This window comes from Argiope bruennichi, chromosome 5 (assembly GCF_947563725.1).
Source record: "Argiope bruennichi chromosome 5, qqArgBrue1.1, whole genome shotgun sequence".
NCBI lineage: Eukaryota > Metazoa > Arthropoda > Arachnida > Araneae > Araneidae > Argiope > Argiope bruennichi.
The window spans coordinates 33,116,095-33,130,266 of record NC_079155.1 but is presented as its reverse complement, the minus strand read 5'-3'; the positions used below and the strand labels follow the sequence as shown (position 1 = coordinate 33,130,266).

General features: G+C 27.6%; 1 protein-coding gene across 1 annotated transcript in view; it reads right to left on the bottom strand.

Moving 5' to 3' along the window:
- Positions 1-1,606: 1,606 nt before the first annotated feature.
- Positions 1,607-14,172, bottom strand: part of LOC129968232 (progranulin-like) — a 32,446-nt gene continuing 19,880 nt past the window's right edge. Inside the window, exons 8-10 of the mRNA XM_056082085.1 lie at positions 8,052-8,071; positions 6,145-6,239; positions 1,607-2,198 (exon numbers count right to left, since the gene is read on the bottom strand). Of these exons, the coding sequence (XP_055938060.1) occupies positions 1,732-2,198; positions 6,145-6,239; positions 8,052-8,071 (582 nt within the window). The 3' untranslated portion in view covers positions 1,607-1,731. The remainder of the gene's footprint in view (positions 2,199-6,144; positions 6,240-8,051; positions 8,072-14,172) is intronic.

Here is a 14,172-nt window from a genome sequence, read left to right as displayed (position 1 = left end):
CTGTGCGAGTATGAGCACTATAACTTCCAAAATTACAAGGCTGTAGGAATAAAACTTTGTGCACGTCATTATTATCCAAAATATCGATTCTTAATGAATATTCAGTTAAGAGGTTGATCGTCTGTTGACATACTAATTTTTTTTTTTTCAAAAATTTTTAGACTAATTTTACACCCTCTGAAAATGGGTTCTAAAGCATGTGTCGCATCTATTCCAATCCTATTTATACTAATGAATTGAGCTGAGGATAGAGAACACTCTGGTTCCAGCCTAAGTGCGGAGCCGACTCGGGAGCAGTTGATCCGGTCAACTAAAGATCGTCTCTGTTTATTAGGCCTATATTTCTTTCTACAAATAAACTAGAATTTAGTCAAAAAATTTCTAACAAACTCATATTAACCTGAAGTGAAGAGAGAATGTTGTAATTAATATCATCTAGATTGTTTCCGAGAAGGAAATAGCATAAAGGTAAGAAATGATATCATTATAAATGGCCGCATGCCTTGTTCACACTAATACAACTGTTGGCATACGTTATAAAAATAAGACATCCACAGTTCTCAGAACTTAATTACCACTTCATTGATGAGTTTATTTAATTTTTATTCCCTGGCGAAACCTAACAGTGGATTGGTGAGAAATTAAGATTCGCGGTTTCTATAGTACTTATAATATTGAATTTGAAATAAATTAATCAAACATAAAAATAATTAAAATAATTATACTTCTCAAATATTTAAAACGAAAGCGTATTTTAGTTGTTTTAATTATATTCATTATTATTAATAAAATTACAGAATTCAAAAACTATTTTTCCCAAATTCACAAATATCGTTACTCACATAAATTGATTAATTGACAATTAAAGTCTAAAAATATTATATTTCGCGTTGAAGTTTCAGAGCCCTAATCCATGAGGAAACAAGTAAAAATTCTATATGTTTAAAATGATAAGGAAAATTAATGAACCATCTCCCCAGCCCAGACCACTGGTTCGAATCTCCCAGTTTTTGTCGCATCTGAAATGCACGACTTCTAGATACGTAATGAATTATTGCCTACTTTTCAATACTCTCCAATTTCGAAAAACACTTTCAAAAACTACTTCATTGTACAATCTCTGCGGTTAAAATCTAAAACAGAGTTCTCCAGCCATAATCGCTCTACTGATTTCGAAAATTTTTATTTCATATGAAAGCTCTTGAACCTGTTATATCATCAATCGTAGCCTGCCTAACCCATTCTAAGATTTTGAGAGAAATCGCGAAATAAAAACTTGACAAAATTCCCTGCCTCAACAACTGGATCGATTTTGAAAATTAATTTCAACATTTATCAAGCACTGTTAATTGATCAGTATGTTCTGTGCTTACTATTCAAGTTTCATATAAAAAAAACTTATTTTATTGTGAAAAGATGTATTTCGTTAAAACTATTTGGCATGATTAGATCAATACTATGAATATGGATGGCAAGTTGCTGATTTCTTCCATCTTAAATTTAATTAAAAAATGAACAGAAATCTGTTGCTGCCATTTGTATAAACAGCCAATAAGGGAAATATTAATTACAATATTGATAAAAGCAAAAAGAAGGAGCCTTCAAATAGTATCAAAAACAAATTTATTGTTCAGACTAAAATCATTAATTTAAAGTTTAGACATGATATATATCTCTAAAAATTCCTATATAACATTAAATCGAAACACAAAATCGTCTTTTAGAGTCTCTTTAGTTCATGGGAAATGCTGGGCGCTTGAAGAGAGCAGCATATCTGTTGGAACCTTGAAGGCAATACTGGGATGTGCTGTCACAATGAGTGCCATATGGACAGCAGTGAATTCTATCCTGGCAGCAGATGGCATTGGGATATGGACAGCATCCGTACTGGCCGGTAGGAAGTAAACAACAAGTAGTGCCATCTTGACAGTAGTAAACACCTCCTGGACAGTAAATGACCTCTAATTTGTTTGCGAGACTCAGGAATGCAGATTTGGGCTTTTCGACTGGTGGGTCAATGACTCTCTTTCTGTGGAGGAAAGGCAGCCTGTTCCCTTCTTTGTCGTCACAGGTGCCGGCAGACAGATTACAGACGGTGTTCTGAGGGCAGCAATGCAACCCATCGGAACAACAGACGGCATTTGGTTCTGGGCAGCAACCATAAAGACCTGGGGATGGGCCGTCGCAGCAGGTTTCAGCTATGAAGAGCAAGTGAAGATGAAGATAAAGAACTACTAATAATTAGCTAAAGAAGAATTTGTCAATATTTCTGATTATGTGATTTTCTGTGTAATGTTAACGTCTCGACAGCATGATACATATCTTAATTTTTTTCACAATTAGTTTATAAATATTGGAGAAATACCACTTTTTCTAGTCAGTAAGAATTTTGACAACTTAGAAAATTGAAACTATGCATTGCAATACGACTTAAATTCTTTAAATATGTTTTGATTATATATAATTTTCTGGCAATAACTGCCACTTATAAAGGGTAGATATATCTCATTAATTTTTACATGTGTAAATTTTACTATGCTTTTATTTCTTCGTATAGGAAGTATACAAAGAAATAATTCTATAATCGCCAAAAATATCAAACTCGAAATTTTGACGAATCACCACATTTTCTATCTCCCTGAGTGTAAAATAAATAAATTGGAATTATGTTTATTTGTCTATAAACAGGATAACTCAAAAACTCATTGAGTTAACCCTTTCTAGGGCCGTGGGAAGTATGCTTCCCACCAAATTTATCAATCTTTGTATGAATTTATGTAGGTTGGCATAAATTCTGACAAAATCTTTTAGAAAGACAGAAACTTAGATGCTTTAGTTCTTTATCTTACACAAAATGATGTGTCATGATTTGTCACTTAATTATTAATTAACCAAATTAATTAATTAATCAAATTAAATTTATATAATAGTTTAAATGAATCCCTTTTCTCATTATAATTTCAAGCCTAAAAATATTTTAACATAATATGACTAGAAAAAAATGGCCCTTTAAAGGGTGAAATCAATTACGTGATTTCTACACAAAATGTTCTGATTTTAGTCTAAGTCTACTCAGGAAAATTCATATAGGAATACCATGTCTGCCTGTCAGAATGGATGCGAAAACGGTAACTACTAAACACAAAGAATGAGATACATAAATATCAAATTTTTATCCAAGCTCGACAACAGGTTGATCGACTATTCTTCTATATTTTATCATGCATGTGAAATCGATAATCCAAAAATGCGACGGCTTAAATAACTAAAATTTAGAATGTGATCTTGTTTCTGAAATTGTAGTTTGTCAAATTTTTTTTTCAATCAGTCGACAAAAAGACGTTCAAGTTACATGTCTTCTTCACTTTACTACGAAGCACAAATTAAAGACTCTTAAAATAAATATCTGAACAGTCATGGCATTTAAGGATATGCTAAAGATGCCGATTTTTTTTAAGTCAGAAATGGAAGGATAAACTTTTATAAGAGATTATGCAAGAAAGTTTTTTAAAAAATGGAATTAGAAATTATTTCAGCAGAATTAAACCAGCGAAAATTTCTCGCTGGCATAAATCAGCTAAGTGCTACCATCACCTTTAATGCAAAGAAATTTTTACAATTTGTTTGAAATGGACTAAAATTTAAATTTTTTCATTTTTTCATTTAACTAAATAAAAATCAAATTAAATGTCGCTTTCACTTCTAAAAAAACTTTCAAAATTAAAGAAGTAAGTGCAAAGCAAATTTTACAATAAATATTTTCACAAAGATTATTACCAAACAAATTTATAAATAATAAATAAATATGAACATGAACTTTCAATTCAAGATAATATTATCTTGAAAAGAAGGATAATGAATCAATAAGCTAAACATTCAGACATAAAGATAAATAAAGATTTATGATTGAGACATTTGTTGTTGTTGAATTGAAATTAAAACAATTTGCATTGATCCGTTAAATATTTATTCACGTGATTTTATCCTTTGTTGAATGTTAAGAATGCTAAGAAGAAAGGTTTTGCTTAATATTTTTAAACTTTACTTGAGGAATGAGAAAATGATGTTACAATTTTGAAAGTTACGTTCTTAACAGCAATATGACGTTTTGAATCTTTATTAGGATGGTTCATGTACTCAATTAACAAAACAGGTATAAGATTATTAGCATAGTATGACTCTGAAGTTTGTTGCAATTTGATGCCTAAAAAAAGATCTTTCTTGGGGAGGGAAGCATAAACATTTAGCTGTTCTTACGAAAATTAATTGAAAATAAACACAAGTAATATTCTATACGAATTAGCTGATCGAACAAAGACAGGAAATAACAAATATGAGAACAATATATTAACTTTATCTATTGAAAATATCAAGAATATTACATTATATGGATGGAACGACAAGAATCTTTGTCTATATTCTATACTTTGCCCATTATAACAATAACTCTTTTCTACAACAAAGTTCATATGATTTGCCAAAAGAAACAGAATTTACCTTTTTAGATTTGGGTTAGCCATTAGTAGAAGACGAAAAAGTACAGTCACGGTGATAATCCATATGAAACCATATTCACATAAGAAACGGAACTGCGCATGTCATATAATATTTAATTCCATATTATCTTACACTATTCTATAATATTATTTATTTATTTTTCCTTCTGCAAGATAAGGAATGGATTCCAAAATACAATTTTTAACTGATGTGAGTCACGTGAATATGAAGTTATTTCATTTAAAGGCTCCAGGATAATCATTTTAACTTCTTACCAATGTATTTTTAAAAGCACTGAGAATTGAAAAGAAATGAAACATCATCCTTTTGACTATAAATTTTTAAAAAATCTATTCCTCATTTCCTACTCAAATAAAATTAATTGTTTGTGAAAATAGCAAACGACATTCTGTTCTTTAACATTTTTTTCTGGTGATTCTTAAACCAGAAACTGGAACATGACAGTAAAATACCCCTCCCCCTCCCAAAAAAACTAATTTTATTAAGAACCATTTAAAATATTTTTTTTAAAAAAAAGTAGAATGACATATTAGTTAGTAGTCGATGAATTAAGTACTTGCATGTTAATAACATTAAATGGTGTATTATTATTATTAATATTAAACAAATGACTTTTATTGGCCCTTTTTTTTATATTTTTAAATCAAGAAAGCTCAAAATGCTTCGTTAAAATTCTTCCCGAAAAATTAAAAATTGCTAATGCTCTTAAATAAATACTCTTAAATAGAAGAAATATATATATTAATATTAGTTAAGTTTTCATAAAATTAAAAGTAGTTAGTTTCATGGGATATATTTTTCAAAATAAAAAGGGAAAATTTTCTTTTGATTTTTTATTCGTAATTGTGTTTAAAAATTCATTTTAAATATAAAATATAAATATTTATATTTTTTGTTTGTAAAATAAAATTTCTTATAATCAAAAACTTATGAGAACCACTTGATAGATACAAAGATTTCATAACAAACTCCTCTTTGTTATTATTACTATTATAATAGTTGAAGTATGTGTTTTGAAGCACGAGTACATATCGCTAAGATATATTTATTCTTTTCTGCAATTAAATAGGAATAATTTTTGTAATATTTTGTAGATATGACTAAAGTGAAATGTGATTCCATTCTATTAGAATAAAAGAAGTGTTCAGTCATCTTTTTTCCCAATTTTTTTTCTATGCGTTTAACAAAAAAACAATCAACCTAATATTTTTTATATAAAAATTTCGCTAAAAGTGAAAGCCATTGAAAGGAAAATTAAAGAAAATTCATCAGTTTTTACAGTTTCAAAATAGAATCAAATTTTAAAATTTATTATCTCCATAAAAGATATATTTTGTAATTTGTTGCTATTTACCCACCCCCCCAGTCTGCATAGAGTTTTTCAGATTATACCAAGCGTTTTACATAAAATGCCAAGATGGTTGCATTATGGTTTCGTTTGTTGGCGATATTTAAAAAATTTTAGCGATTTATTGCATGGACCATAAATAGTAAGAAGTATCAATACATTCGATAGCAATTAAGACAAGACAATTGAAATTATTCAAATAAGGCAGTAAATTATAGGCAACTTTTTTCCTTACTATTATCCGTATAAATTATTATAACCACGAAAATAATACTTACAGGTGTCACATAATCCTTGAGGACAATCATCACCAAAGACGCCGCAGAGAGCGACGGAGAAAACTAGAGCAGCGAAGAAACGCATTCTCGAAGATCTACGGGGGAAAAAAGCTACTTAAAAGAAATTCAATGCAATTTGTCACTTTGTAAAAATTAATCTTTTAATAAAAATGTAAAGCAAAAGCTAAAAGCCTATGAAGACACTTTGTATCTTATTAAACAAGAGTAATTTAGTTACTAAGTTATTTCATTTGCAAAGAAAAGAATGATGATCAAGAAATGAGTTTCTTAAACATTTTGTAATATATATATATAACTAAAACTAAAAATAATTTATTCACTATACTGCTGAAAAGCTGTGATTCAGTGAGAAATGAAACAAGAAAAAAATAACAACACTTATTAATATCTTCACTTCTTGTATGGGCTGAAAAATCGTGAACTGTAGAGCAAATATCAGTTGTTGTTCTTTAAATTTTTTTTATTTAGATTTTAGGATTTCTTTTTGTCTTTTTATCACAGCATTAGTTGTTAAATATTCGACTTCTTAAAGAGTAATAACATTTATCTTATCAAATTCGGTATTTAATTTTCCCGTAAGAAAAAAAAATCAGGAAAATTACATCACAATGCAATTTTTAGTGTGTAATCATCACCATAATTTTCAAGCATCATCTTGTGAATGAATTACAACAGTTCGATGTATAAACATGGCAAAAGGTATTTACATCTAAAATAATATTAACATAATTTATTTTCTTTGCTTATGGTAATCTGTCACAGAATTAAGTTCTGAAATTAGAATATAATTTGTTAGCGAAGAACGAATAGCAAAAATGCCGTCTCATCTAGCTGCCTATCTAATTCACTTCATTTCTTGTCAGTCTTCTGTTTCCCACATTTATTCGTGTCTTACAATTGTGTTCGATATCAGCAGATGACAGTAAGATAATTTTCCGCAAATCTTACACATACTGTACTTTTATTGTGTGTTTTCCACAAGGTCTCAGTTATCGCAACAAAAAAAAATTCCTCCAAATGTATTTATGAACATAACCTGAATTGTTTTTTAATCAATCATCCACTTCAATAAACACAATTCAATAAATTTAATGATATTGAAGAATTTGCAAAAGCATTGGGTTCAGAATTAATAACTTTACATAATTCAAGCAGTTTTACATCAAAAAATGAATTATATTTTGAACTAATGAACTGAAATCAGAATTTAAGCTGGAGATTAGCAATGACCCTATATAAAATCAATTCCTTCAAATGTGTCATTTTATTTATTTATTTATTTTCATGTAGGAAACGGAAAATGAATACTAAGATTTCAAGTTAGAAACGTTACATTTAAAGACTTCAAATGAATTTTTTAATAATCTTTAATTTTATATTTAAAAAAAATCTTGTCTGAGATTAAATAAAATTCGTGTAATCCTGGAAGTTTACTTCAGTTAGAAAAAAAAATAAAGATGTTTCAGAAAATCTACTTTGAATACAAACACCAAAAGCATTATTATCTAATGGAAACTAAACACTTCAATCAAATGTGACCATTGGAAAGATAACTATCTCTTGATGGCGCGTGCACTAGTTGAAAAAAATTGAACAGGTTGGTTCGAATTCCATAATCGTAATGTTTACTATTAAAGATTTAAATTTGATTAGTAGAACGTTGAACGTAGTAGATTAGTAGAACGTAGTAGAATCATGTTCTTTTTTCCTGAATTTACTTTCCTTTGTTAGTAATTGGGACATTTTATAAAAAATGAAAGATTATGTTTGAAACAGATTCTGCCAATAAGCGTTTAAAAATAGTTTCAGTCTCTTATACTTTAATTCTGTGTCAAATGTTATTATTTCTATCTATATAAATAAAGTTAAAACTCTACTTTTCTTACGCCATATATAAATCTGAATACTGAAAAGATGTTTCATAAAAATTTACTCACAGAACTAATGAAGAATTGTGAAGGTTTTAGTGAAAATTTCAAGACAATTAATTAAATGATTAATTTCTTATTAATTAAAATATTAAACTTTTACTACGCAAACAAGCAACATCGCGTTGCCCATGATATGCTTTACTAACTGAATTATTAAAAATAATCAAAATACTGGGAAGAGAAATATTTAAACAGAATCTATTTCCGTTACTAAAAGTATCCGAAAATATATCTTTCAACATGAAAACTATTTTGAGTTTTTTTATAACACAAAATTAATTCAAAACTTTGCGTAATTTTTCAAAAATTAATTATAACGCGTTGAAGAAACTAATTTTGGCGGTATGTAAAAATCGTTTGAGACAATTTAAAATTATTTTCATTTTGATCAAAACAAAATTTCAGACGATGAAAAGAATTTTGAAGCTGCAGTGTTTTATATATAAAAAAAACTTTTACATTAAAAATAATGTTGAAGACGATAAAAGAATGTTTTATATTATAATATTTTTATAACAGTTTTAATTATAATTTTTAATAATTTACATTAAAAAATTTATTATATATATATATACATATATTTGGAAAATGTTTGTTATTTCATTAATTCATCAAGGGGTATATTAGGTACATCCGTCCAGTAAGCCATAATCATTACTTATAAAATAACAAGAGTTTGGCTATCAATTTGGATTAATTCTATTCACGCAAGAAATTGATTTTCATGCTTTTTTTTCCTAATTTATTTAAGACCAACGATTTTATTAATATTTTCATACACTTCTATTTAATTTCAGTTGTCTTATTTGTAAAAATAAAATTATGTATTGGATTTTTCACTAGTTTTCTGATGTGTTAAAGTGTCGAAACATTTTTGTACCTGTTTAGTTTTTAATAAAAATATACTATTTTTATTTTAGAACTATATCATCAGTTCTTGTTTAATTTAATTAGCTTTTGATTCCATAACATGCTTCCACCTCATTGTTATTTTATGGAACATTTATTTCAATATTTCATAATATATATATAATAATGAATAATAAATTAAATAGTAAATAGTAGACAGTAATAGTAAAAATAAATGAAATAAATGTAATCGAAATAAAATTATTTTTGCTTTTTAGCAGAGCTACTAAAAAAATTTATTTTATATTTTGAGAGATTTTCAAACTAATGTTTTGGACGGCATACTTTTGATGTGAGTAAATCATTATTTCAATTATGTCTTCAGTTGTAAGAGGCTCATTAAGATAAAAGCGAATAAGAACTGCACTCTTTAGGACAGAAAACTTGAAAATTGGAAAAATAGGAAACGATAATTATCTACTTAGAAGTTGCTGCAGAACAAAGTTGAATTGAATTTTAGAAGAATTGAATTGAATTTAGAACTGAAGAAGAATATTAGACAGAGCGAATAAATTTAGCTTCTAACATTCAATAAGCATTTTTTTTCCAAATTCCGAAAATAAAGGCAATTAATAAAGAAACGCTAATTTTATTTTCATAATCATTATTGTTTTTGTAAAGAAAATGAAATATTTTTTGATGAAAAAGGATTAGAAGAGAAATATTTTTATTTTATGTCGATTAAAATGATTTTATTTTAAAAAAAGAGTATTTCAATCTGCAAATTTGTCTGAAACTCGAGGTTTCTTGTTGAAATTAGTAAAATCTCATTTTATGTATAAAGAATTATTTATGGCTTTATTCGGAAATAAGATTTTAAACCGATATTACTAAAAACCAATGAATAGCAACATAAATTTTCTTAGAAATGAAAAAAAAAACTGTAACTTGATAAAGGATACATAATTTCTTTAAAAATATCTATTTTTCATTTATTTTACAAGAATATCTCTAATTAATTAATAAAATTACTCCAAAATTAACTTTAGGGAATCAATTCGACTTAGCTTAAACAGTTATTTAAAAAAAAAGTAATCTTAAATATTTTTACAAAATACTTTTTTTCTATTAAGCTTACTTCTATTCAATTTATAAAGAAAAAGCTGTTGAATGAAAAAGAATTAATTTCAGACTACGCGTAATGCAAATTACAACTGCGGAAAAGACTTTTTAATTTAAAACAATAGTTTCTCAAAATGCAAAAATGTGATATTAAATTCGAGAAATTTAAACAAAATTTATAATTATTCAGTGGAATTTTTAAAAAAATTATTTAGAAAACCTTTAAATATATAAAATGTGTAACAGTAGAAATGTTGACGATAAAAAAGCTATTGAAAATCAAATAGCACACATTTCTGGCAATCGTGATTTGTAATTCAAAAATATTATTTTTAAAAAGGTACTTGTAAATGATGAAAATTATTTAAATAAAATTCATAAATATACAGCATTAAAATGGTAAGTATAAGTACGACAGAAAAAAAAAACTCATCCGTAAAGGAAAATTTTAACTTCTATTACAAATCAGATTATAAATATATATATAGGTACTAAGTTTAAAAAGAAGAATTTAGCTAATTAAATATTATTAGCTTTGCAACTGAAAATACATTATGTACTTATAAAAACTCTTTTTAAAAAAAAAAACTGATTCCATTCGTTAATGCATTATTATTGAGACCAAAGAAAAGAAAAAAATAAACAATATTCTATTTCAAGGGGTAATAATAACCTACCAAACGACTTTTGATAATTTCATAAAATAAATATTTACTCACCAGATTAATGGACTGATGAAACGAAAATATTCAACAAAAAGTTGTTATTGTCTTGTTTGTGCCTAGCAATATATACTTTTCGTTTGGCAGAGGTTATGACCTGAAGTGCTGAATATCACTTATCTATCGGTTGAGATTCGTGGAGCACTTCATTGTTCTACTAGTCATATGTCTTTTTAATCTTCCGAGCCGATAAGGCGTCGATCAAATGCAGCAGAAAGTATATCAGGAAAGAAAGGAGATCACCGTGAGTACTTTCACTCGTGATGTCACGCTGAAATGAAACAAAAAGATGAGTGATACCCTTCATGATAATGCATGCAAAATGTTGATTCATATAAAAGTAAGCAAAAATGTGACTCAGTTAGCAAAATGCAATTAAGCAAAATGTGATTAAGTTCCTTTAAAAAAAACCAACTTTTGGAGAAAAAAAATCCCAATGAGAATTTTTTCAAAAGAAAAAAATGATCAATTTCACTTTCACTTTTCCATTGCAGGTGAATTTTTACTTTAGATCTTCTTGGATCGAAATAAATCATTTTTGGAATTGTTTCTATTTTTTTTTTTTTTTGTGAGTTAGTGTTATATGTAGGTAACTAAATTCAATACTAGACACCAAAATCAGTAAAACTCAAATGCTAGTACAAATCATAAGAACAAGGTCTCAGTTTATATAAGGAAAAAAACTTAGTTTTTATGGAAAACAAATTTATTTCGAAAAACACGGTATAAAGAATATACATAAAATTATTAATATTGAGTTACTAAAATTAGTTATACCCAAAATTGAGTATACACCTGAACGTATAAACTATATATTTACGTAACAGGCTGAATGTTGCTTCAAGGAAATTTTGTTTTTTACTAATCAAATTTGGGCTCATACCCTACCAACATGTGAAGAAAAAAATATGCAATAAAATTTATAGAAAAACATATAAATATAGCACTTAAATGTAAAATAATGTCACAAAATTGAATATGCAGTTTTATAAATTTTGTTACAACAAGAAAATTAAAATTTAGTTGCAGAACCTTTTGTCTGGACCACAGCTTGTAATCGCTTAAGGAGATTTGACCAGTTGTAGAATTGTTTAAACTAATATTTTGGTCCACTCTTCCCATTAGATTTTCTTGAGATCCTCTTTGCTTCTCAAGTCATGTTCATGGACATATTTCTCCAACTGAGACTATAAATTTTTTATAAAATTTAAGCCAGGAGTTTTGGGTGGCATGTGTAGCTATTGCTTGCAGTGGTACAGCAAGTATAACTTGATAATTCTCGCAGTATGCTTCGGATCATTATTTCACGGAAATATTAAGTTTTAGCCTGATCTTAATTTATCGACACTTTTTTGTAAGTTATTCTTTAAAATGTCGTTATACCAGTCTATCCATAATACCAATAAATAAAAGCAAGTTCTCCTATTCCATTTGCTGCTCTACAACCCAAAAAATGATGGATCCCTCCCCCCCCCCATGCTTATTCAATTTTATTGTGTTTTTAGGATCCAGCCTTTTTCCAATTTCATTCCAAACTTTATATCGCCCATCACTACCACATAGATTACAAAGGATATATTTTAGAAGCTAAATATGCCTACTAGTTTTTATTTACGAAGTTCTTTGAACTCTGAATTTTTCGAGTTAACTTGTATTTGAACAGAAATTTCCCCTTCAATGGATTTAGTTCAAAATTATACATAAATATATAAATTTCACCATAAGATCATCTACCAATTTTCACCCGTCCATATCAAAGTGCTTTAAACTTATAGTGTTCAAAGACAGAAGAAAGATGTAACCCCTCCCCCCCCAAAAAAAAATGCGTTTTTTGAGACTTAGGGAGGTTTGAAACAAGGTTCGTTGAAATCCCGAGTTCGAATTTTTTGCAGAATACAATACTTTCTTTATACTTAATATACAAGAAAGTAAAAAAAAAAATAATAATAACATTAACGGAATAAAGTATTTCGAATACATTTAGAGCGTGTTTATTGATTTCGATTAAGAATTTTTCCTTTCATAAAAATAAACACAATCTTTTTTGACAAGAAATTATAAGTGGCATCCTCATATAACGTTTGTTATTTAATAGAAAAGGGAACATCCTATAAAAAAAATAGCTAAATCAAATCCAAAAAAATTCTGATATTTTTTTGATTAAAATATATTTAATATTGACATTTAATTTCATATAAAATTCGATTCCATAGTTTTGTAACGATATTTAGTTATATATTTATATTAAAAATGCAACTAATCTAAAATTGAAATTGCTTCAAATAAAAGTGAACTTAATTCTAATAATCCATAAGTATTATCTTGACATGTAGTTTACCTTTCTTTTTAAAAGGAAATGTGATATTTTTCAGTAATCTAAATAGGAGAATTTTGTTCGATTTTTATTTTTTCTACATGTAAAAGGAGGTTTTTTTTAGTGTGTCTGTCTCGACATGACAGATTATTAGACCTAGAGGCGTCCAATTCGGAGCAAATATTCGTTGGAAAAATGGAATGCATTTCTCTGAAAGATCTTTTTTAAATTTTAATTAGAACATTAATTAATTACAAATTAAAAGAAATGTTTAATGTTTTCGCCTTAACCATCAAAAATATCACTTTCAAATACAAAATATTATGTTTCTGATGATATCACTTTAACCCTTTTAGGCCCGATTAAAAGTATTATAACTGTGCAAAGAATATAGAACAAGTGGATGAATTTTCTAAGGTTTTGTAAAAAGTTCCTCAAATACAAAATAAGAAAGTATAATGATGTTCTCAATGTTCATAAAAGAACTTATTATGACATAAAGGGAGAATAAATTATCAATAATATTTCAATACTTATTGAAAAGTAAGGTGTCATCCTATATGCAACGATATATCGTCGTTGTCACTTTTCACAAGTTTTGCAAAAGACGATATATCGTCATTCGGCACTAAAAGGGTTAAGCAATTTCTTTTTCTAAATTATTAAAAAAAATTACATAATTTTCATTAATAGGTCATATTGCTGTTGTCAACCATTCAAACTATTTTCATTGCTTCAGATATATTTAATTGCGTGGTTTTCTGCCATTGTTGCAATTTAAAGAAACGAGGGGAGTTATTTGCTCTCCCCCCAAAAAGTGCTTTAAGCGTACTTTCTAATAAAAGTATTGGGCCTCCGTATAAAATTGAAAAAATTCGTAACGCCACCAGGATCAGAGTTTTATTTTCAAAATTCGATTTATGATTGTTGTATGCTTCGTACTATAGTAAAGTAAACCGATATTTGTGCATGCCATTAGAAAATAATAAATATCAAAGAGCGCATAAGAATTTGCTTTATTGATTTATCGCGTTTTCTCACACGAAAATGTACAGATCGACAGACGGTT